General features: G+C 46.9%; 1 protein-coding gene across 1 annotated transcript in view; it reads right to left on the bottom strand.

Annotated features, from left to right (window-relative positions):
- PPTC7 (protein phosphatase targeting COQ7) overlaps positions 1 to 24,117 on the bottom strand; it is a 165,728-nt gene extending 141,611 nt beyond the window's left edge. The window contains exon 1 of the mRNA XM_078667481.1: positions 23,649 to 24,117. Coding sequence (XP_078523607.1) covers positions 23,649 to 23,850 — 202 coding nt within the window. The 5' untranslated portion in view covers positions 23,851 to 24,117. The remainder of the gene's footprint in view (positions 1 to 23,648) is intronic.
- Positions 24,118 to 24,360: the final 243 nt, after the last annotated feature.

The following is a 24,360-nucleotide window of genomic DNA, read 5'->3' as shown; positions in this document are numbered from 1 at the left end:
TTGAGGGGCATCACCCCTTATCAGCCAGGCTAGCTTGCATCCAGTGGCACAGTGAGCCCGGGACCCACATCTGGGCAAACCCAGTGCACTTAAAGCGAGATAGCAATAGACACAGATGATGGACAGAATGCAGAGTAAATTTATTCACCCTCAGTCAAGAGATCCGAGTTAACGCAATCATTCTTTTGCTCAACATGCCACCTGACTTGGCAGTTCGGATGGACTGTTTACATGATGAATAGGGTCAAGACTGATTTGCATATGGCTAGGTCCAAACTGGGGTGGCCGTAGTGGGCAAAAGAATGATGGATTTAATTCGGATCTCTAGACTGGGGGAGAATGTTTGAATCATTAAGTATTCCGTCCACCATTTGTTGCAGGTACACTTTTTGCCCTCAGTGGGACGGGCAGGTATGCCCAGACATGGGTCCCTTGCTCACTGTGCCACTGGACTCAAGCTAGCCTGGCGGATGAGGGGTGACATAATTCCGAAACCAGTCCCAGAATGCTTATTTCCGGTCGAGGGAAGGACCTGGCTTGGCAGTTCAGGCTGGACTGTTCCCGTGAGGAACAGGGTCAAGACGTATTTGCATATGGCTGGTTCCAAACTGGGGCGGCGTAGTGGGCAAAAGAATAATGGATTTATCCCAGATGTCTTGACTGGGGAGAATGTTTGAATCATTCAGCATTGCGTCCATCATTTGTTGCAGGTACACTTCATTCAATATGTGGCATGCAGGAGATAAAACAAACAATTCCTATAGTATGTTCTTCAGCCATAGTCCAGTATAAATATCCCTGCTGCTGTGCTTTTGCAGACAAGTGGGGAGCACATCAGAACAGGATTATTTGGAGGGGAGCAGCACACGAAAGATCTGGAATATATGCACTCCAATGGAGTGCGGATGAAGAAAAAAGAAAAAAGAAAAAAAAGAGTTCCTTAAATGTGAGCAGTGGAAGGATACAAGTAAATCAAAAGGATTGTAAAACGGGTATTGCCCCAGGAGGGGGATAAACTTAAGAGAAAGATGGCAGGCCATTGAATAAGCAAGCACTGAGAGTTACAATAAAGGCAACCAATGGTAAGCAGTGGGTGGGCTGTAAGCTCGACAAATAGACAGCTTCAGCTGGTAGATAAGAACTAAAAGGGTTCAGCCCTCGGAGGAGAGGACAGCTTCGAAAGTTGAGGGGTTAATCAGGCCCACAACAACTTACCCAGGTTTCCTCCTACGCCCGTGTTTCTTCATGCTCATGTCCTAATCTTTCCACTACACGCTGCAATTTTACACTTCAAAGTCGGAACAAAGTTTTTGTTGTGCAATAAATCAAAATGGGTGTGTGAATGTCAAATTACTGACCGAATCTCGTTACCATCAAGCAATGCAAGACCAATTATTAATACGGTTAGGATTTATTTCTCATAATGCCCCAATAAAAAAATATAAAAACACCACACAAAAAGAAGCACACAGACAGAGAAGGAGCCGTGCTTTAGCCTGAAGAATGATGCTTGCATTAGTCTCCCGCTCAATTAACTGCACAGCCATCATCAATTCCATTCCACAAAGTGCACCCGGGGACATTATTCTTAAATGTATCTACTAAAAAGCTAGATATGAATGCCATTCAAAAAAGAAAACCTGACAAACATTGATAATGTTAATCATTTTGTATAGTGAAAAACGTATATTATACTTTGAAATATATAGAAGAGGTACGTGGAGAAGTGTGGCTCAGGGGTTAGAGGCGGCAGACCCGGAATCTGAGATCGGTCCTGGACCAGGGTTCAATTCCCCGCCCCGGCGGGTCTTGGGCTAAAAATTCCACGGACTCGATAATTCTCACCCCGGTGCCTCCTCGACTCACGGGTTCACACTCTGCGACTCTGGGCAACAGCTTGCTTAATCTCCACAACGGCCCCTCGCGGCGGGATGCCTGACTTTCACCTTGTGGATACCCTGCTATCTCACAGGGGAATATCAGGAAGGGTTCCCTAAGCAAGCGCCGGGACACCTGCTTTGCGGGTAGCTGTGCGCTATATAAGCTCAACTACATTTACACGATCACATGATCATCAACAGCGCATACCTCACGCATGTACACAGACATAGAAAGGTAGTCTAAGGACATCATCAATGCAAGCTTCCCTCGCTAACACAGAACAGGTGTGGCACAGGCAGCGGCGGTGGCATCTACCTTCACACAACTGGTAAAACCGGTGCAGCAAGCTTCGATTAGGAGAAGCCGCACAACTATGGGGAAATCAAAGGATTTGCTCAGCTCAGAAGTGTGTGCCCTGCCTTCCGCCCCGGCAACCAACACTATATAGGGAGTCTGATATGACCCTGTATAGCACTTCACTTTCCAAGCAAAGCTGGCATTTATAAACATTCAGGCACTCTCGCAACAATGAATTACCAAATGTGCATATACATCATGTGATAAAAAAGGATTTAAGAAAAAAAATAAAAGGTGTTGGGGTTACTGCTAGTTTATTTTAAAAGAATGACATGTTCAGATATGAGTGAGGGATTGCTAAAAGAAGGCATCACGATAGCAAATCGGGATTTAGACAAGCTAACTACCACCATGTATTGTTTCTAACGCTCAACCATTGCAAAAAGACAAGACTAGTTTCGATAGGTTATGAAGCCGCCTTCGTATCCGGTTCCATTTTCATCACTTGAAAAGGAAATTTACGGCATGAGACCGAAAAGTCCGTCAAATGGTCGGTCTCACAAGCGTAGTCACTGCAATCTGCATCAAGAGACTGGTCTAATCTGGCCCTTTTGTGGCGCGTTAGGCAGGTTGGGGCTCAATGATCTGACACGCTCCTTGCTGGAAGGCAGAGGCTGCACTGACCGTAAATGGCAAGAACATATGATTCTCAGGTATATCATGAGTACATTTATGCACATTGAGATTTAACATATGGGATTTGGCATTGGGGTTATGCCAAAAAGTGGCGCAATCCTGACGCAAAATTTGGTCCTCAACTAATAAATTTATTTTTTTTAAAGCCCCGACACAAAGAAATTGGCAACAAGGAGATGCATGGCAGTAGATCTGTTATGCTTAATTGGTTGCAAAGTCTACATTTTAAAATGTTTGATTGGGTTAAGGCATCGGCTGTAAAGGTGCCCCGTTAATCTCAGGGAATAGGAACAATGGCGAGTTAACTCTGTAACGCCTTTGTTGGAGAGGTCTGCGTTGTGTGAAGTCCCAGATTTGAATCAAAGTAGTATATGGTAAACGTGTCTCCTGCAAAGCACATCACGCAACATGCAGATGACAGATTTTTATTTTGTGGAGATACTAAAATGGGTTACTACTTTTAACACAGAGATCCAGGGCTCGAGTCGGGGTACCACGCGGGTGGACGGCGTCCCCCCACTTATTTTACCGGGTGGACGTCGTCCCCCCTGCCTAACAGCTGGACTTCACGCTTTGGCCTCTCTGGGACGACAGTGAGACGGATTAAAGCCCCCTAGGCCCCCTGGTTACTGCAGCTGCACTGTCAGGCAAAATCAGTCATTTTACTGAGTAAATGAAATGCGGACTCAGATCTGTGCCGGACCGTCTGGGGTAAAAAACTGACGTGGGGGGCAGAGTGCTGCTACCATGGAACATTTACGAAGTGTGCACAAAGCAGTATCCAAATTAAAATTGGAGGTTTCTTCCACCCACACTGCGCTGCAAGTAAAAAATACGCAGAGGCGTTCACAGCCCTCTTCCCCCTTCCAGAGCACTGCATCCAGTGTAGTCTGCGGAGCTCGGCGGCTTTTTCTTTATATATTGTTCCTGCAGTCCAGGCACTCACTTCACCCTGCGTCTCCTTTATATATTGATCCTGCAGTCATTGGCGTCCGCAGAAATTTTTCCTGGGGTGGGGGCAAAATGTTAATGTCATGATGCAAGCCACCTTTCGTGAAGTCACTTCCTGTCGTCGTGACGTTACTTCCAGGGACAGCGTCCCCCCACTTCTTTTTTTAGGACGTGTGCCCTGCAGAGATCATTTGGTTTTCTGCAGTTCATAAATTGTAATATAGCAGTGAGCTATGAAAGTCACGTGACTCCTACACCTTGTAACCCTGTCTCATGTAACTCATCTTGTACATTGATTTACACATGGACATTATTTATTGTCAATGTATAATTAGGTATGTTATGTAAAGAGCTTTGACACACTATACTGGGTTGCATAGCGCTATAAAAAAAAATTAGTGCTATTCAAATTGTTATTTGTGTAAATTCTGGGACAGACAAACACCTGACAATCTTACAGTGCATGCATCTCTTATATACAGGGACTGAACAAAGCTGTGTGCCTTTGTTTCCCCTCCGTGGCTTTTAAATTTAAGTGGGAGGCTCCAGGCCACCTCCAGACAGGGTATTCAAGCAAAAGGAGGCCTAATGGCCCCTTAACTTCGGCCCAGCTGGAAGTGAACATAAAAACGCCCTTGCCTGCACGATTTTGCTGGCAATTGAAAGCAGACAACGTACAGATGCTGCTAAACGTGTCCTGCTGTCTTACACCGGGACAAGTTCAGCATATTTCTATGGGGAACAACTTCTTGGCAAGGGGGACGGCGTCCACCCTGTGAAAATAGTGGGTGGATGCCGTGTACCTGCGTGTATCCCCGACTTGCTGCCCTGCATACGCCATATTAACAAGTTTCAACATTAGGCACACAGACTCACTATCTGGCTATCTTAACTTCTGGTCACAGACCAGCTGTGCGAAATGGGAAGGGCCCAAGATTGAGAGGTAGGTTCAGAAGGTTAGCAGGCAACCTGCCTCAAAAGCACTACAACTCAGATCTGTGTGAAATCTCCATTTTGCCGAGAGGTGAGGACGGCTAGGACGAAAAGCGGTAGACCAATAGCACCACAGCAAACTCCACTCTGTTGCTGTGTCACACTGCACAATGGGAGTCACTCGCGCATTGAATGACGCAGCCTCCACCAATCCTCGCTTCAATGGCCCTTCATGTTTGGATGTTACTCGAGTTAGCTACTGACTGAAGGCGAGGTGACAGCTGTTCACACAAATAAAACAGACATGGTTTTTTCAGTCCTTCAACTCACTCATGAAGCTCTTGGTGAAGGCAAAACTTGAATGTTGGTGTCTAGATTTTCCCTTCGTACTGCAATATGATTAACTCTTTCAGAGTTTTATGCGATGGTTCAGGGGACTTTAAGTCTTGCTTAGGCAGCGCATGCGCAGTCTTTCTGGACCTGCTGTATAAGCATGCAGTACCACCCATCGCTTACGATTGGTTCCTTCATGTGCTTTTCCAAGTTCCTTTGTTTTCATTGGTACATAGCTTACATTTGTCCCCCCTTTTTCTGTTTCGGCCACGCGCTGAAGACTTCTACTGTTACATGGATTATTTCCTGCTCGTGGTCATAGCTCCAAGCGCAGTGGCAGTTCGCACGGATCAGGATAGGCGGGAAATGAAGAAAAGGGATAAAAAAATCTCCCTTATCGCAGAGTCTCTCTCACGTCTTTTCTCCTCCACGAATGAGGAAGCACACCCAGGCACCCCTGAGACAATTACAATGCTGCAATGCATCACTGTGATTGGTCTAAGTGATGTGCTCAGCGACACGCCAGGAAATCGGGGCCAGGGCATGTTCTACACCCAGGCTGTAATGAAGCCTAGGTGGTGAACATGCAAAGCGCGCATGACGCTTTGGCTGGGCCAAGATGGCCGACCAAAGCATCGTGCGCACTTACAGTGTGTCCACCACTCCTCCCCTGCCCTGTGAGGGAAGCAGACACCCCCCCCCCCACCACCAAGATGCCACAGCAGGAACAAATAAAATGATAATAAAATCAAGTTATTATTGTATTTTTCCTTTCTTTCACTGCTGCCAAGCAGTGGGGTGACGCTCCTCCGCCATATCGAAGGACCTGCCACTGTCCAAGTGCCACCCTGCGTCCCGCTTTTTTTATTCACTCATCTAAGTTGCCTTTAGCCCCTCCCACCCCCTCATGCTGTCCAAATTGTAAATTTCCAGCTCCCCTCCCATGCTCCAGACCCATATCCAGGTTTTATTTTTTAGATTACCGTTTATCGCAAATTTACTTTTTTTTTTTTTTTTAAAAGAATATTAGTTTAAACCAGGGTACATCAAAGGTTTCTCCCCAAAATAAGGTAGTATATTTTGGGCTGAATTGGGGTATTTGACAAGCCTAAAGCTGTTCTCGGGATGAGAGGAGTCACCGCTCAGAATAGGACCGTATAGTCAAGTAAGTTGCAGAAGAGACGTCACACAGCAATGCCTTCAGCCGAGAAGTGAAATGCTGGGAGTGGTGAAATAGTCACCTTCTGCTGTTCGATAGCACTAAATTAAAATGAGAGAGTGTTGCTGAACCCCTTAGGCACTATAACTGCGCCTACATACAAAGGCACAGCCTCCGGCGAGAGAATGCAGCTTTGGGAGCAGCACAAACCAATACCTCTTACCAGTGGCCGTCACCACAAAGAAAAAGTGGTAGAGCAGGAAGTTTAATAATATATTATTTTTTTAAAGGAAAACTTGCCTGCAGCTGCCGGCCGCCACCCGCATTGCGCCTCGGTCTTCCTGTCTGGCCCCAGCAAACACTAGGACTAGATCAGAGACTCCCTGTGGAATCCCCACGCTGCTCTCATGCCATGAGCGCAGTGCGGGGATTGACCTAAGAAGGCTGAAAAGACACTCTGCTCAGGGAGTCTGTGGGGTTTCTCCGACCGGCTGTTCAATGCAGCCGGGTCGGAGAAACCTTGGTGCACATGTGTGTTTGGCCGACCTGCGATGACCTGCCAAACACACATGTGCACTTAGATGTGCACATAGCACTCCTCCTCCCAAGGCCCCTTCCCCGCCCTGCAGCACGCTGGCTCAGCCAGCAACTAAAATAAAAACAATTAAATTATATTGTTTTATTTTTCCAGGTGCTGGCTGTGAGCCAACGCTCCTCCACCATAACGAAGGAGCCACCCCCCTGCCTCTCACATTATTCACTCCTAAGGAATCTCGAGGGACATGCGAGACATTGGAATAGATCTTGTAGGTACTAACACAGAGGAAACAAAGTGCAGCCACAAAGGACAGAAAGGTATCTGTGATAAGCAAGCTTACATTAAAGATCTTCAGCAGGGAGCGTTACTGCAATATTTTGGTATTTCCGTAGATGTTTAAAAAAATGACAGTCACCCGGAGTCCACATTGGCCTACCATCCTTACACCTTAATGCATACATTTGCCCAATTTTGAAACCATTTTGTTTTTAGTCTGAATCAGTGCGAATGGTAATGTTCGCCGAAACATGGATAGAACACAATCTCTCGCTAAAATGCTGCACATGTCAGGCCAACAGTACAAGGCATGCGCATCAATCACTGGAACGCAAAAAAAGAAGCAGTCGGACCTCAAAAGCACTCTAAACTATCAGTCTCCAATAATTAACACAGACTTCTTAACCCGTTGCGTGTGTCGCCCACCGGCCATCGCGAGCACTACCTCCGTAGTGCTGCGCACATCCGTTGGCCGGCGTGGCCACGCCCGCACCGTGGCATATTTTGCGCCGTGGTTAACGGGTTAACAAACAAGCAACAAGCCGCAACGATGCCACATTAGGTTTGAGGTGCACTGACAGAGTGGATGTAAGACTCGCTAGCAGAACAAAACAAGCATTTGCAATGCAATCGGTCTCACCTTTGGGCCCTTATAAGTATTTAACGATGCAGCGCATTTTCGCACTTGCATTCTGAAATATTTATAACAACCATTTGTACCTCTAGGGGGCGCTAGAGGGCGCACAAACGGAATGGCCGCCTGACTGCGTGGCTCCCGTTCCTTTAAGCATTAATCCTCACTTGATCCTTACTTGTTGGAGGGCTCCTGTACCCAAACGTGGCTGCGCTTGTGCCGTGAATTATCGCCTACACTCGGTCCAACTCTGAGACCTCTGGGAGCACGTATGAGCGAGATATCATCCGCTTAAGAATCACCGGCATTGCCCCTGGATCTGCTGTGCTGCTGCGGTCGGCCACGGTCTGCTACGCGAGACCGGTGCTTATCCCGAGGCGGTGGGCCTCGAACGCTGACCGACCAGCGCGCGTGGCAACGTCCTTTTGCCGCGCGCTATATGCTTGACCTGCACATCGGACTATTGTGCGGCTACCCGGGGCCCCAGCGCTGCCTGTTGCTCCGGGGACGGGGGCACCGCGGCTGGCAGACGGACGCCTACAGACACCGCGGCGCGAGCCATCTTGCCTATCCTGCCCAGTTGCTGGCGCCAAAGTACTGTGACCTATTGCGGTCTGCCGGGTCGCTCTGCTGAGACGGGGGTGTTCTGGACTGCTCTCCGCTGGGCCTGTGGAGGGGCCCCCTCGTTCCGGGGTTTAATCCTCCCCCCTCTGTGCGCTGCACGCGGAGGGTGGACGTAGCGCGCGTGGCCCTGGGGGGCTGCGGAGGAGGGACCTCCCCGGATTTCAACAGGACCGTCAACCCCCCCCCTGCCCAGGGCTGTTGGAGGTATCGGTGGGGCTACGTGTCCAGCTGCTCCTTATTGTTGTGCACTCTGTCGGGCTGCTCAGAGAGCCCCTGCCAGTGTCGCGACCCTGGCTATTGGTGTGGCTGAGAGCCTGGACGGACCCTATAGCTTGATGTACGGACTGTTCTAGGCACGTGGCGGTTCTGGCCCCTCAGGCTGCGGGTTGCACCTACCACGTGGACATACTTCACTCGACTCTGGCTGATCCCGCCTGCGGCGCACTCCTGGATACCTATTGTCTCCTATTGGCCGACACGCTACCATACGACCTTGTCAAGGTGGTCTTCAGTTTGTCGTGACCCAGTGGAACACAGGCTTGCGGGGTGTGGACCTAACGCTGCCCACTTTTCAAAGACTGGCTAAACGGCGCACTACCCTGCCTGGCCGGATTATTCCTCCTGCTACCTCTATAGATCCCAGAATAGAGAGACGTGAGCGGCGCGGGGGCACGATGATGCGCCCTGAGAACCGTCAGACAAAGATTAACTTTGACAGCGCAAAGAAAGGGTCTAAGACCGGGACTGTGGAGCCAGGGCCTAGCGGCGCGGATCCTGCAACTGCGCCCTCCCCTTCAAAAGAACTTGATATGCACCGCTTGCATTTAGAAATGCGACAGGGATTCGCCACGGTGGTGGAAAAGGTGGACAGGATGTCCTCCAGGATGGACGCCTTGGTCCATAAAGTGGACCAGCATGAAGAGAGACTCACTACAGCGGAGCAGCGTATTTCGGACAGCGACGATATCACCGCTTCCCATACAACCCAACTAGCCCGCATGGATAATCTACTGCGAGTAATAGCAGCAAAGAATGAGGACTTGGAAGCTTGAAGCAGGCGCAATAACATCCGCGTCACGGGCGTTCCGGAGTCCACAGATACTGGGCGGATGGAACTGTATGTGGAGAAGATCCTCCGAGCATCGATAGGAGAAGATGCCTTCTCCCCTCAATTTATAGTGGAAAGGGCGCACCAATCATTGGCACCGATTCCTAAACCCGGAGCACCGCCCAAGCCGATTATCGCCCGATTGCTCAATTATCGCGACCGAGACGTCGCACTGCGGGCTGCCCGGTCCAAACAGAGCCTACATCACAATGGAGTCACTTTCTCTATCTACCCTGACTTCACTCCTATGGTGCAGGAGGAACATCGCAAATTTCTGGCTGACAAAAAGAAGCTAAGAGGCCCAGCTGGATTATGCCCTGCTCTACCCGGCGAAGTTGCGGGTGATGCACCAGGGCAAGCAGAGGTTCTTCACCAGTCCGCAGAAAGCGGAGGATTACTTGAAAGCGATTCGTAGGGCACAACAAAACGATCGGAGGAACAATGCAGACCTCGAGGACGATTCGCTTCGAATGGACAACGAGTGAGGCGAGACCATCCTCATAACTCAAACGATTCCTGGACTATCATCATGGACTTTTCCTTTGGACCTTGAACCTGATTGCTTAATCTCTTTGCAGCCACGGGGGACTACTAGACCTCTCCACTGGTAAAGTATTACAGGGACCACTATCTCTACCCTGGCCTACTCCGAGGGCGGTACAGTACAGTAGGCTATTGGGTGGAGACGTGGCTGTGCGCCCTCGCTGTTTTCCCCTACGGGTGTACCCCTTTTTGTGGACACATGTGTAGGTAAAGGAGGGGAGGGGGAAGGGGGGCCGTGGACATGGGTGGCTGCTGGCATGATTGGGATGCAGTAGTGGGAGGGGGGCTGAGTTCTTTCTTTGGGGTGGGAGTTTGGTTCTGTGGGGAGCTGGGGCAGCTGGTCGGGCGATGTGGGGAATTGCATCGTTCAAGAGACTTTGATGGACTTGTATCGACTAGGGCATGTGACACTTTTATACTGAAACTCAGTTATGGCGGGTCCAGGGTTTGATGCACGCTTGAATTGTATGTCATGGAATATACGGAGTCTTAACAATGCTAGGAAATGTCGCAATGTGATTGCATATTTAGAGCGCCATAATGTTCAGATAGCCATGCTACAGGAGACACTTATCACCGCAGACACGCTCCACCTTTGCAAGCAAATGGGCCGCTGCTCGTGTCTTCTCTTCTTATTCTACTTATATGAGAGGAGTCGCTATCCTAATAAAACGAACAGTGCCCTTTCAAATATGTGGCGAACTAGTTGAAGCGGAAGGTCGGTATGCCCTGGTGTGGGGACGACTGGGTCGCGATACCATTACATTAATTAACTGCTATGCCCCTAACTCGGACATGCCTTTATTCTTCACTACACTCTGGGGGAAATTCCTGGATGTAGGATGCCGGCATGTCATTTGGGGGGGGGGGGAGGGGGTTTAATTTAGCACTGGAACCTCACCTGGACCGGGCGGACGGGGTGTCCCATTACAAACCTAGGGCTAGGGAAGCGTTGGGTGGACTAATCACAGAGGGCGATCATATAGATAGCTGGCGATATCTGCATCCCCACCAAAAAGAGGGCACACATTTCACATCCCTGACGGGCACATGGGCACGACTGGACTACTTTTTCACCAACAGAGAGATATGTGCGGGCGTCTCTAAAGTGGGGCACCTCCCGAGGACATACTCAGACCATAGTCCCGTCCTGATGCACCTGCAAATACCTGGGTGGGACGATCCTAGGCCACAATGGCGCTTGCAACCAGCGGCCCTTCTAGACACTGTGTTCCGCACTGAACTCGGAGAAGAGATCGCTGCATTCTTTCCCAACAATAAAGGCTCTGTCGACTCAGTCAACAGTATTTGGGAGGCCTTTAATGTAACGGTAAGAGGCTACTGCATATCAAAAAGCTTTGGGGTCCTGCGCGATATCCAGCGCACAATCCGCAAGCTTGATAGCGAACTGAAAGCATTGGAGGCTCTGATGGTGGAGGGAGATATCTCAGACGTTCATGCAGAGTTTAGAGACAAACTGACGCAGTATGAGGAAGAAGCCGATAGGGAAGCCAAATTTAAAGGGAAGCACTGGCGGGCGAGAAAATATTGTGAAGGGGATAGACCAGGCAAGGCTCTAGCACTGTTGACGCGACCACCACACTCTAATAACACGGTTTTGGAGCTATTAACAGACCATGGACGCACACTTAGAGACTCTGATGACCTGCTCACTGCCTTCGTTTCGCATTATCGTACACTGTACACTTCCGCCGCGACCTCAGACATACCATACGATGACTTTCTGGGTGATGTGGCCCTCTGCTGGCTTAGTGATAGCTACAGGGCCTTCCTTGCTGCCCCCTTTGAGCTCGATGAAATTCGAGATGCCATCATGTCACTCCAAAATGGGATGGCACCCGGCCTTGATGGGCTGCCCGCAGAGTTTTTTTTAAACATACATTGACATTATGGCCCCTGTCCTCCGTGAGGTCTTTGAGGAATCACTGGCTGGCGGTCTCCTCCCTCAATCGATGCGCAAAGTCGTAATAACATCACTACTAAAGCCTGGTAAGGACCCCAAGGTTTGTGGCGCTTATCGTCCACTTTCGCTCCTGAATTGCGATGTCAAAATATTGGCGAAGGTGCTGGCTACCAGACTATCTCTATTGATGACCCGGATTGTATTGCCAGATCAGTCTGGATTCGTTCCGGGCCGCTCCACCTCTCAACTTGCGCACTCTGTTTTCCCTATTACATACTGTACATCCTGAACTCCCTGTCGCTGCGGTCTTCCTCGACGCCACTAAGGCCTTCGACTCGGTCGAGTGGCCGTACTTGTTTACTGTGCTGGCACGTATGGGGTTTCCTACACTGTTCATCTCGTGGGTCCAGCTATTACACACACGACCAACGGCGAAAGTCCTGATCAACGGCCACCTGTCCACTTCCATCGATATTTCCATCGGCACCCGTCAGGGATGCCCATTATCCCCTCTACTGCTCGCAATAGCTGTTGAACCCCTGGCCTGCAGGCTACGCCAGCTACACCGTGAGAGTGCGATCCGCTGCTTTCAGCGTCAAATTGATGTATCATTATATGCTGATGATATAACACTATTTGTCAAAAACCCTGCATGTAACCTAAACCCCCCTACTTAGAGAGTTCGTTGCCTTCGGCGGGATGTCCGGGGTACATATAAATTGGGCTAAGTCACAATTTTACCCGCTTACAGAAGCGCTCGTCGATTTCTCCCTTGACTACCCCCTGGAGTGGTGCCGCTCAGAACTTCGATACCTAGGTGTCCAAGTCTTGCATGACAAAGACGAGATGCTACGCTCACACTATGGTGTGGCAGTTACGAGGCTAGCCACTCAGGTGGACCGCTGGATATCCCTCCCCCTCTCCATGGCAGGAAGGGCGTCCCTCATTAAAATGATAGTGCTCCCCGTTTTCTCTATTTTATCCTAAACATCCCGTACTATCCGGGTGCTTTCTTTTTTAAAACATTGAAGTCAGAGCTCTGCTGTCTGTTTTGGGGGGGTAAGAACCCGCGTTTTAAATGGTCCGGGCTGATTCAGCCTTATAATAAAGGGGGGTTCGATATTCCTGACTGAGTTTTACTACTTGTGTGCTCAAGCACATTATGCCTATCATTGGATGATCCCCACCCCTTTTATGCCGCAATTGGCAGTGGAAGACTGGTTTGCAAACCCTCTCCCCCTCAATGGGCTTCTACATTGCCCAACATCGGATATCACCACACCGTATACCTCCGTCATGTGTACAATTGAGGCCTGGCACCGACTGGCTAAAAAGCTGGGCTGCGCCTTACTATATTCCCCTCGGATGCCACTGGCCTATCACCCTAAACTCGCACTCCTGAGTGAACAGGGCTTCCGTATGCTCTGCAGGAAACTACATATCACATGTTGGGGAGATCTATTTACAGCTGGTCGATTCAAAACTGTGGACCTCTTCTTTGCTGCGCATAGTCGTACTCCGCTCGAGGTATTCTACTACATACGACTGCGACAAGGGATGAGGGAAATCCTACCTGACTTCCCAGACGAACCCGAGCCTCTGCCTCCCCTGCACTATATGCTCTGTTCCCTAGATGGCTCACACTTAGTATCGGGCATGTATCGGCATGTCAGAACATGTGCCCCGGTGCCGGAGTCCTCGGCCCGCCTGCACTGGTCCGCTGACCTTACCACTGAGCTCACGGATGAGCAGTGGTCCTACTGTTGTTCTCTCACAGCCCGGATATCGGCCAGCAGCAGGCTTAAAATAATCCTTTATAAATTCTTGCAGCGCTTATATTACACCACAGTGAAAAAATGTAGGTTTCAATTAACTGATAACGACAAGTGCGAACGGTGCCACACGGAACGTGCAGGTTTTTTACATCTTGCCTGGGAGTGTCCTCCGATCCAGGCCTACTGGCAGCAGGTGCAGCAGGCTCTTGAAATAATGACCGGGATAACCATAAGTACTGATCCATTATTAACACTCCTAGGACACACACTACACATTTCCCCGACATGTAGGAAGTTCGTAGATATCGCACTGCTGCTTGCAAAGAGACGGGTGGCGTGCAGATGGGGTCGCGGCAGGGCCCCAAAATTTAAGGAGTGGCTTACGGACATGACGCACAGTCAGGAACAACACACAACCTTCGCTGAATTACTCCCGGTTACCAACCGACCGAAGGACATATGGGAACCACTAACAACCTATCTACTGGCCCAGACTGGGGACGATCTACACGACGATAACAATCCACAGACGTCACATACACATACCCTTAGATAAACACACAGGTGGGAGGCTTTCGATCGCACATGTTGGCAGGCTTTACCTCTGTGTACTTTACTGGCTACCATGAGCCATTACTAATAGACAATAGTTGTATTTGCGCACTCCTGACGTATTTTCCCTCCATTCCATTGTTATACACTGAATCATACCCCCTCTAGTGAATGCTGGTTGTGTGTGCTTACCCTGATGGCCTGGTATGATACTCGTCCTGTTGCTAAGCCCATTGTCGAATTCATATGTTTACATTGTCATATACTGTGAATGATATATGCTCTTGATGCTGCCCAGTCGCACTCTTGTATTGTACTATGTTGAAAAACTAATAAACAAAATTTAAAAAAAAACATTTGTACCTCTAAGAAAGAAAGCACACTTCAGTGTGTAAAAAAAAAAATTCTATGAAAACATATTGATGCTGCCTCTGCAGCACTGTGAAGTAACAGACACAAATTCTACCATCCGATCTCTTCAGCAATTGCAGACTTCTTGCCCTTTGTAAAGCTGCTGTGAGAGGGACGACACAAATCTGCTAGAACTATGCCCACCACAAATTTGTAAAGATCCATAGCAGAAATAGCCTCTTTGAAAGGCCTTGAATAGGTCAATAGTTGGCAATGCTCCAATTCCTACGGGCCTACTGGAAAGATCACTCAAAGATGATCCTTATTATTTCCTTTCTATCACCATTTTTAAATTCTCCGTACTGTAACCTAGCCTGCATTTAGTAACAGCAATTCAAACTACTTCATCCCTCAACCCCAACATATTTGGAGGGGCACTCATATGATAATGAAGAAAATGGTGGCTCAGTGAATTAAAATACTTGCCCAGGAACACATTATTTGAAACCAGTTTATGGGTCAAGAGCATTACAAATAGGTTTAGTAGATTATTTAAGTCACTAGACCTGCAGGCCTTTTAACAGTGTTAGGATTTTTCGAGGACTGATACCTAAAACAATCTCTGGAGTTTACAAGCTCACATCAGCAGCAGATTTCACATGAGAAGCCCACTTAAGTCTGGAATACCTAGATTGACTAAGTGGCAAAATGTCAAAAGCACTTTACAAACCACATCAATAAAATAAAACAAAGTCCATAATTCATAGAGCAAAACCTCAACTTTGCTGGTCAATAACTCATTTTTTTTATTTCATCACTTTAAATAGAAGGAGCATATAGTTCATAAGAATAAACCACAAAAATCAAGAGGCTGACCAGGAATCATTGGGACACGGTCTAAATCCCCCGGTGTTAAACTTTGCCTAGTCCTAGACCAACGCCAAATTCAGTTCAGTCCAAAAGTGCCTGGATATTGTACGGTCCAGTGTGTCACTTAGATCTTCCCTCTTGCTCTGTGAGGCAATGATGATGTGGCTTAAAGGTCAAAGCTGCCAACTTTGGTGCTGGGAAACCAAGTTGAAGTATCGGCGTTGGATCAACATCCTGTGATTCTGGGCAAATCAGTTAATCTCCCTGTGCCTAAAAAATAAATATGTCCTTTACTTATGTAAAGCGCTCCAATTCCTTCTGGGCAAATTGGCGCTATATAAAAGTGCAGAAATAAGTACAGCTGCTTTAGATCCATACCCCTCTTATTGCTATGTACTATATCATCCTTCATCCTGCCGACCCTCGGACATTGCTCCTCGGCTGGACTGCCTTATCTCTTTCTTCCTGTCCCGCCCATCACCTAGCCCATCTCCCACCCTCCCTCTCTCTACCCCCTTGGATGTCTTATTTCTCTGTTCACTCTGTAGATAAGTAATATACAATTTAGCCTAATCGTTATGTAATTGGAATCCTGAGTGAATTTACTATTTGCCTAGTTACAACTCTAACCACTAGTACATGTAGTAGTTCTTTGTACTGAATATCACTATTTTGTGATTCTGAGCTTTCCCGTTTGCATCTCTCCCGAGTGACTCTACAACGTATACATTTCCTTTTCTGCTATCTGTATCTCTTCCTTATGGGACTCTTCAACTCGCTGGCTCCGTCCCATTGTTCTCCCCAACCCCTGCCTTTCACGGATCTTGACTTTTTCTAGATCACTAATTTACCCTGGTATTGAATGTGTTTTCTTTCTGTGATTAATGTGTTTATTTTTATGCCGTTTGTTCCCCCTCTGTTGACCTGCCAGATCTGACCCGCCTCCTAACCCCCTGTCCCTTGTTGCCCTTTGACTAAGCACTCCTTCTCCCCTTGTTGGGGAAAGATCCAATGTTCATACTCTGGAGCCTCAGTGACCCCTCTGAGAGAGTCCACAGAGTCAAGGGAGCCACGCACAGTTGAGGTAGGGTATGGCGTCCCTTGCCAAAGCACTCCCTCTCCCCTTTTTGGGGAAGAATCCAGTAGATACGTCTTGGAGTCTGAGACCCCTCAGAGAGTCCACTGCGTAAAGGGAGCCTCTCACAACGGAGATGGGGGAATGATACCAGCGCGTAGTTACGAAACAAGCATTTCCCCGCACCCCACGAGGCTCCTGTAGACCCTCTTCCAGTGGGAGACTCCTGATTTTAAGCCACAAACAGTGTACTTGTGGCTGCCCCCCCCCCACCTGAACTTGCCTCTGCTACAGAGGTGAATGGGGGAAATACATTCTCCCAATGGTTTATTTCCAGGCCCTAACATGGGGACACTTCTACAGAGCTTTGGGTTGCTCACTCTTAGGGCGGGCTGAAGGCCGCAGCTGTTTTTTTCAGTTTTATCTGGCACGTTCTTGACACAAAGATGTCAGAGTGCTTTACATGAGCACCAGTTGCATTACAGACAGGCACATTATTGTGTTAGGCACGAGAGATGACGTGATTTGCCCAAAATCACAGGATGCTTGCGCGTCTCCAGCGAGACTCGAGCCTGCTTCCCCAGCTCCAATGGCGGCTACTGTGAGAGAGGGGCGTAGGTCCCACCCACTTCTGTTCTACAACAAGCCTGCCTGTATTGCACCGAGGGGTTATAGCAAAGCATGGCTCTGCAAATACACTCATCAGCCCGATGGCATCTGATGCAGTATCAGGAAATAAAGTTAAGACGTCTTCATTGTACAAAGCACATGTTAAAGACAACAGCCATTTACCACTGGATCAAGCATGTAGAGAGAACGGTATGCTGCTTTAGAGAGAGAGGTGATTGTTCAGTGGTGAGAGCTGCCGACTGGGGAGCTGTGGACCAGTGTTCGAGCCCTTTATTCAGCTCAACGCAATAAGTAGCAAATACTTTAAGTTAAAAATGAACAAATAAATGAACGCAATTAGCAAATACTTTAACTTAACATGTTAAAAAGAAAATTATACGTGTGCACTTTTGACTCAAAGTAAAAAAAAGTTAGGAAACACACTCTGCACATTTCAACGCTGTCAAAAAGCAAGGCACATTAAAACAAGCGTCGATCTCTTGTCTTTATGGGGCCATGTGTTTAAGAAACTGCTTTGCAAGAGCAGCAAAGCAGGCCACCGAGTCCGGCTTGGAGGCCAAAGACATCCACCAAAAACCCTCATTTCCAATGGCAGGCCACCGTTTACCATAAACTGTGAAGCCAGCCAATGGAAATAAGGGGTGGAGATTAAAGCCCTTTTCTAAAACTACTCATTAACAATAAATCTCGCCGAGCGAGCTGCACGTGAGCGCAGCAACGCTAGGCGAGACCTAAAAAGTGCCTTATTTACAGAATAGGGTTCATTATTAGAGCTGCTTGTGATTCCAGGGTGAGAATAAAAGGCGAAGCGAATGCAAAGGACCGCACGACACAGGGATGTTTTGAGAACGAGTTAAGGCAGCACTTAATAGTGTATGTGAGTATGCTTCATAGCACTTTAACCTTGCCTTGTGCCCACTATTTTCCACCTTAACTGAAGGAGTTCCATTCCACACTCGAGACCTTTGTTTTTACTGTGTTTTAGTCCACATTGTTAGTAATCCCAGTTCTATGAAAACTTGTTATCTTGTCCCCCTTGTATACGAGCACACAAACTTTCAGGATGTTATTGTTGCATTTTTAATGTATTTGTCTACTAGAACGCCATCTTGTGGCAACTCTACAGCACATACGTGTACAACAGTTGCTATCAAGAGAAGAGCATTGAAACCTTGGACCTTTAAGTACATAGGAGACAAATAATATTTTTATTTCAAAATACAAACAGGGAAGAACTCTCGTCGGGTCTGGTTCTCTGTTCTGAGCGGGTCATATCTAATAATAAATGCACTTAGGAGCGTCACCAGCATTTTAAGTAATAAATTAGTCTAATTTCCAAAGCCGGGTTTTCAATGTGGAGGATTTTGCAATCACAATTTTGCAGAAAATTTGGACTACATGTATTGTGTATAATTACCTGCAGACTTGAAACAACCCCTCCCCCCCAAAAAAAACACTAATTTTACTACTTCATATTTTTACAAACACATATCTGGAACTTAGCTCCTACCCATTGGGTTTTTTCCTTCACCAAAAAGGCAAAGTGTTCCACACAGTTCCAAGCCACACATTTCAAATCCACACCAACCACTTAATTCAACACAAAACTACATAATTCAACTCAACAAATTATACAACACACAACATACATCCAATCCACAAAGCTCAATTCCACATCATGACACACAATTTAACAGCACACCACAAAAACTTCACTACAAACCACTCCACAACACAAAATACCATTCCACATAAGTACACTCCATAATTCACATTCCCACTCCACATAATCCCAGTACACTCAATACCACATAATCACCAACCACATAATTCCACTTCACACCATGCCACATAATTCCACTACACAAACATGCAATTCCATGCCACACAATTCCACAAATAACTAATCCAACCCACATAATTCCACTACACACCCCATACATGGACTTCATAATATAGGTAAAGTACAATGGCAAACGCTCTATCTTAATCAAATGAGACCAATTGCATTTACAATGCTTGTTTTTGTCAACCAGACGATGCTTTGAAAAATACAGGAAAGTCGTTTTACTGTTATGCTAAAATGTAGGAGAACAATACAAATAAACACACACACACACACGCAAGGTCCTTCTCCGTTTCTGGTTAGAGCTTGATCTAAAAGGGTTGGACTACTTTAACAACCTCATTCCATAGGTAAACATGAAACGAGAGAGGGAAGAGTCTAGAATGTCTCAGGCCTCCTTCTGTCGGGAAGGTTCTCAAACAAAAGCTGAAATCACACCCAGACTTGACAGTTTCCTCTATTAGAGGATGCTCAACAAAACACAGTCAGTGGACCCAATTCCTGATCTTCAACGCGTCCAGAAGAGCATGCAGCCTAGTTTTCATTAAGAATCTCTGAAATTCCAGCGCACCGAAACACAGGCCATCAGCCCCCTTTAAATATAAAATATCCTAATCCTTAGCGAAAGAATTTCACCAGTCAATACGGATATCTTGAGAATTCAAACCTAGCCAAAGACTTAAAGTTCTCCAACCCAGGGCATTGCGAGTCAGCTTTCATTCTCGTAAACAGATCTGCTAACTGCAATTATTGGTGACAACATTGCAATTTCCAGTTTTGTACATAAGTAGTACACCAGTGCTAGCTAAGCTTTACATGATTTGTGTGTTAGAGAGAAACACAATGCTGCTTACCCTGTAACTGTTTGGGAACTTTGTAATTTAGTCTCTTCTGTAACCCCTCCTGCGTATTGGTTTAGTTTGTTAACTTTCACCGTTCAAAAGCCAAAAAGATAGGCACTGTCAGTCAGTCAGTCAAATGTCTTTAATCGGTTAGTTAAAACCATAAAAGCAGTACGCAATACATTTAAACATACATACATTATACAAATAAAATTTACAAATATACAAATATACACATGATTGTAGTTCATACGTTCATTCTTAAAACAATTAAAATCTTTGATACAAAGAATAGATACGGCGCATTATACATTTAAAAAAGGGCCACCCGTGTTTCCCAGTCCTGTTTCCCACTGTGCTTGATACATTTTCCCAGAACGTAGTTGACAGATATCAACCTAGATGATTATTCGTCTGGGTGAGTCTTATTTTATTTATACGGGCTGCCGCTACCAAAACACTGGCTACGCTGTATGTGACCTGCACAGAATTAAGCATTTGCAAGTGTAAAAGTGCAGGCCTCACCTGGGCAAAGTTAAGAACTTTCAGGATTGGGTATAAAAAAAAATTCCGTGCCACCAAGTAATGTTCACAAAACATCACTAGATGAAGCGTGTCCTGTGTAGAAAAACTATCACAGGTACAAGGTGGGGTATTTACTGGGGTCCCCCACTTTGTGTAGGTACCAAGCACAAGGTGAATGAGATTGAACCTGAACCTAAGTAAAAGAAAACGATGGTATGGTCACGTATTTTAAGTAAGGTTCCATGGCTGGGGAGGTTGATACCTGATATATTGATCTCACCATTGATTTGCTAAGTTCAATCTCCTCCCTTTCTGACTCCAGCAGATTTCGGAAATGCACCTTTACCCACCCTACCTCCTCTTTCCTGAGGCCCTGTGGTGATAAATACATGTCCGGACGCCCCAGCCTCACGCATGCCGCTCTAACATACGCAAGCCAGGGTATACTATCCGCTTTATCCAAGGCCATACAGTCTGAGTATGAGGTGGTTCAGTGTAATCTCCTCATTTGTCCAAGTTTTAACCCATCGTAGCAGAGGGGTCATTTTTAGGAGATCGGTAATATATCCCAAGCCCACTTCACAGTGGATTGAAAATGTGGGGGATGACTTTGGGAGTGACAAGAGAGATCGTATAAAATTATTTTCTATAATTTGAATGCCTGGTGAAGGTACGTAGCCCCAGATATCGGCCCCATAGGAAGCAATTGCTAAACATTTTTCTTTATACATACGAATCATAGCCTCCATGGGTCTCGAGCCAAGTCTTTTAGAAAAATTCATAAGACCTGTGGTGGATCTTGCAACCCCATTGCCCTTAAGTTTCAACTGAGGCCCTCAGGTTCCTCTTTCATCAAAGGGGACACCTAAATAACAGAAAAAAGGTACCCTGGAGATTGATGTATCATTACATCTAAAAGTTTTGATCTTCATACTTTTCCTGCGTAGACCAGTTACCATCACATGGGATTTAGATGTATTAATTTTTAGATCCAAGGCTTCCATGAAGGAGCCAAAGTGGTCTAGCAGTCTTTGTAGGCCCATACCTGTACGTGCAAGTAAGACAGCGTCGTCCGCGTACAGGAGGACCGGAATGGATGCCCCTCCCATACGCGGAACGTCCAGGCACTGTCAAAAGCTCATTTGTTTGGGAAACAGAGGGCAGAAATTAGGTTACTGATGTCAGATGGTCTTGCAGCACACATGGTTCAAGGAAAGAGGCAGCACAATTTCTGCAGTGTGCACTACAAGTGAAGATTATTATCAATGCACTGTGACGCAACAACTCAAAGCAAAGAATGCTGAGGATGAAGCGGGTCAGTATCGCAGCAGTGAAAAATGCAAAACCTTTAAGGATCATCAGAATTTTACAAAACATTTTTTTCTAGTGAGTCATAACGTACAGAACCGTGAAATAATTTTACTACAAAAAAGCATTTTTTTCCTTTTTTGCATGGAGCGTGTTTTTTATTTTAGGAATCTCGTACAAAATGGGCCTTGCCCGGGCTTTAAGTGGGCAGGGTCTCACCGGGTATGAGTACCGGCAGTTTTTTTTAAAGAGGGACTTAAAACGGGTCTCTATCGGGCTCTGTTTTGTGGCCCTGGCACAGGCGGTCCGTTTCTTTCCGGCCTGCAGTCACATTGTGGAGAAGTTATGGCATGACGTCATGCCAGGTGAGCATTGTAGGGGAAGGGAAATCCTTTACAGACAGTCGTGTTCTCTCTGGGTTTCCCTTCTCTTTTTGAAACGTAGGAGCAGCAACATTGTCGTGGTGCCAGGATGGCTTAAAGGGAAAGCTTTTTCAATATTATATACAAGCCATAGTTGCTGCTTATTTAGCTTATGCAACTAAATACAATTTACAAAGGCAATAGTCCTGGCTTGTTGTGGGTATGATGTTACTTGTTGTATCATATCTAGATGCAATGACAAACAGCAAAATACAAGTCGGGCGGCACACTATGGTAAGCACAGATTTGTTAGGTTATATGTTTTTAAGCCAAGCCCTTAATTAGACTGGCCATGCGCCTTGGAGAGACCCCCCAGTTTTTTCATCCCACTTAAAGCCCTGGGCCTTGTTCAAAAGCAGCAGTGCACTATACAGCAGAAGATTATACTTTAGTAAAAGCTTCGCAGACACGTTAACAGTATCTTGTCTAGATTAAGACGTGGAGATAATCTATGTGAAAAAAGTCGAAACAATATTGGGCAAGGATCTTATGATTCTTATATTACTGTACACGTTTCAATGAAGGACAATAAAGGGGTTTGCCCAGTATGGGCCAAAGCCATGATTAGAATCCTGTACTACGGATATTAAAGGTTAGCATCTAAGACATAACGCTTATAAAAACAGGTTATGTTCTCCCGTTAAGGGAGAATAATTTAGATCACGTTAACGTTTTATCGCAAGACAAGTTTTTCTATGAAATATATTATTTGCAAGTGGTCGTATGCAAGACGTCCGTTTATTTCTTTCAGCATTACTTGTTTAAGGAACGTCCAAGATGGTCTAATACGAAACAGGTAGGTGTGTGGGTAGTACCCAGCAGCAAGGTCCTCCCTACGACCTCTGAATGTCATAAGCCTTGGAGACGCCTGCCAGATCGAGGTGTATGTCTAGACAAACTGGTTCCTATTAGCACAGCACACAAACAAAAGGAGTGAACCCAACTAACTAACCTTGCACAATCTGGCTTTAAAAAGGTGTTGGGAGGGAGGGGGGTTGGAATGAGCACATTAACGCTCGCGCTAACAAATAGCAACCTTTATAGCAATCGAGTACAAGTGACAAGACTATGGCTCTGATTAATAGGTGGGCGTTTAATTTCGTCACATAACGTAATTCGGAGTTTGATTTTATTTAACGGATCCTAAAATTATTGGATGCTTTAAATAACCAGCATTCATTAGATTTCGACATGTTAACTGTCTAAATGTGTATAGCATTTATCATACCATGCGATTTTCTTGCGTTAACAGAATCCTATTGCTATTCCTCAATAACTCGTAATAGCTGCCATTTAACGCACCCCAGAAATTTCGAAGCCCAGGGTATCGTTATTTACCAGGTGCGCTAAATAGCACATTTGCTTGTAATCAGGCCCATAGTCTGCATGAGGAATTCTATGTGTGATATGCTACACGGGAGTGTCGCAGCAGTTGAAGGTCAAGGACTCTACCTGCATAGTAGGTTCCGATATATCATTTTGAAAGGATCGTCCAACCAGGTACTTGGTTTGTTAGCTGAGATAGTTTACAGGCTTCAGACATTTTAAGACTCACCGAGAACGTCGGCTGACCGGTGCCGGGCGATGAAGCAAGCGTCGTCTCCGTAACACATGCCCTTCTTCAGGATCCCCTTGCGGAAGTCCTTGCCGAAGCCACAGCTAGCGGTTACCAGACTGTAATCCCTCGTGTCCGTCTGGGAAAGGCCGCCGAAAACTGCACGGGCCACCAACCTGCCGTAGGAAAGTACCGAGAACATGGCACAGGGGGCTGCAGCCGTCCCTGCTTCCCGCGGCTGCGGGTGACAATGCCCCCTAGTCAGCCGCCGCAAAACGGCCTCCGCTCACCTCCGTCACAGGAATAAACCGTCTCCCCTTTATGAACCCAGGAGACAATACCAGGACTTGTCCAAGTGTTTGAAGGAAAATTAAAGGTTCGTGTGATCCCGTCAGAGCCGGCTCCTCCTGGTGACCTTAACCACCGCCATCTTCGGAAGCTTTCGGCGTGCTGTGCGCGGACACGCTAGACACGCACGCGCACGCGCTGACATAAAAGAGGGGCGGATACCTGGCGTAGTTTAGACGTCAGTGTCTCCAGCACGAGCCCCTATCCAGCTTCGCGTGGAGACGGGCTAGCCTCTGGCTGACGTCACAACGATTTGATGTAGGCGTAGAAGGATCACGCTCGCGCTGGCCCTGTGCCAAAGCTGTCAGAGACCGGTAGTTGACATTGAAAAAGGACGATGCGTTCTTTAGACCGTGAACTAGAC

Source organism: Lissotriton helveticus, chromosome 11 (genome assembly GCF_964261635.1).
Source record: "Lissotriton helveticus chromosome 11, aLisHel1.1, whole genome shotgun sequence".
Lineage (NCBI taxonomy): Eukaryota > Metazoa > Chordata > Amphibia > Caudata > Salamandridae > Lissotriton > Lissotriton helveticus.
The sequence above is the reverse complement of the archived record's forward strand: the minus strand, read 5'-3'. Positions and strand labels throughout refer to the sequence as shown.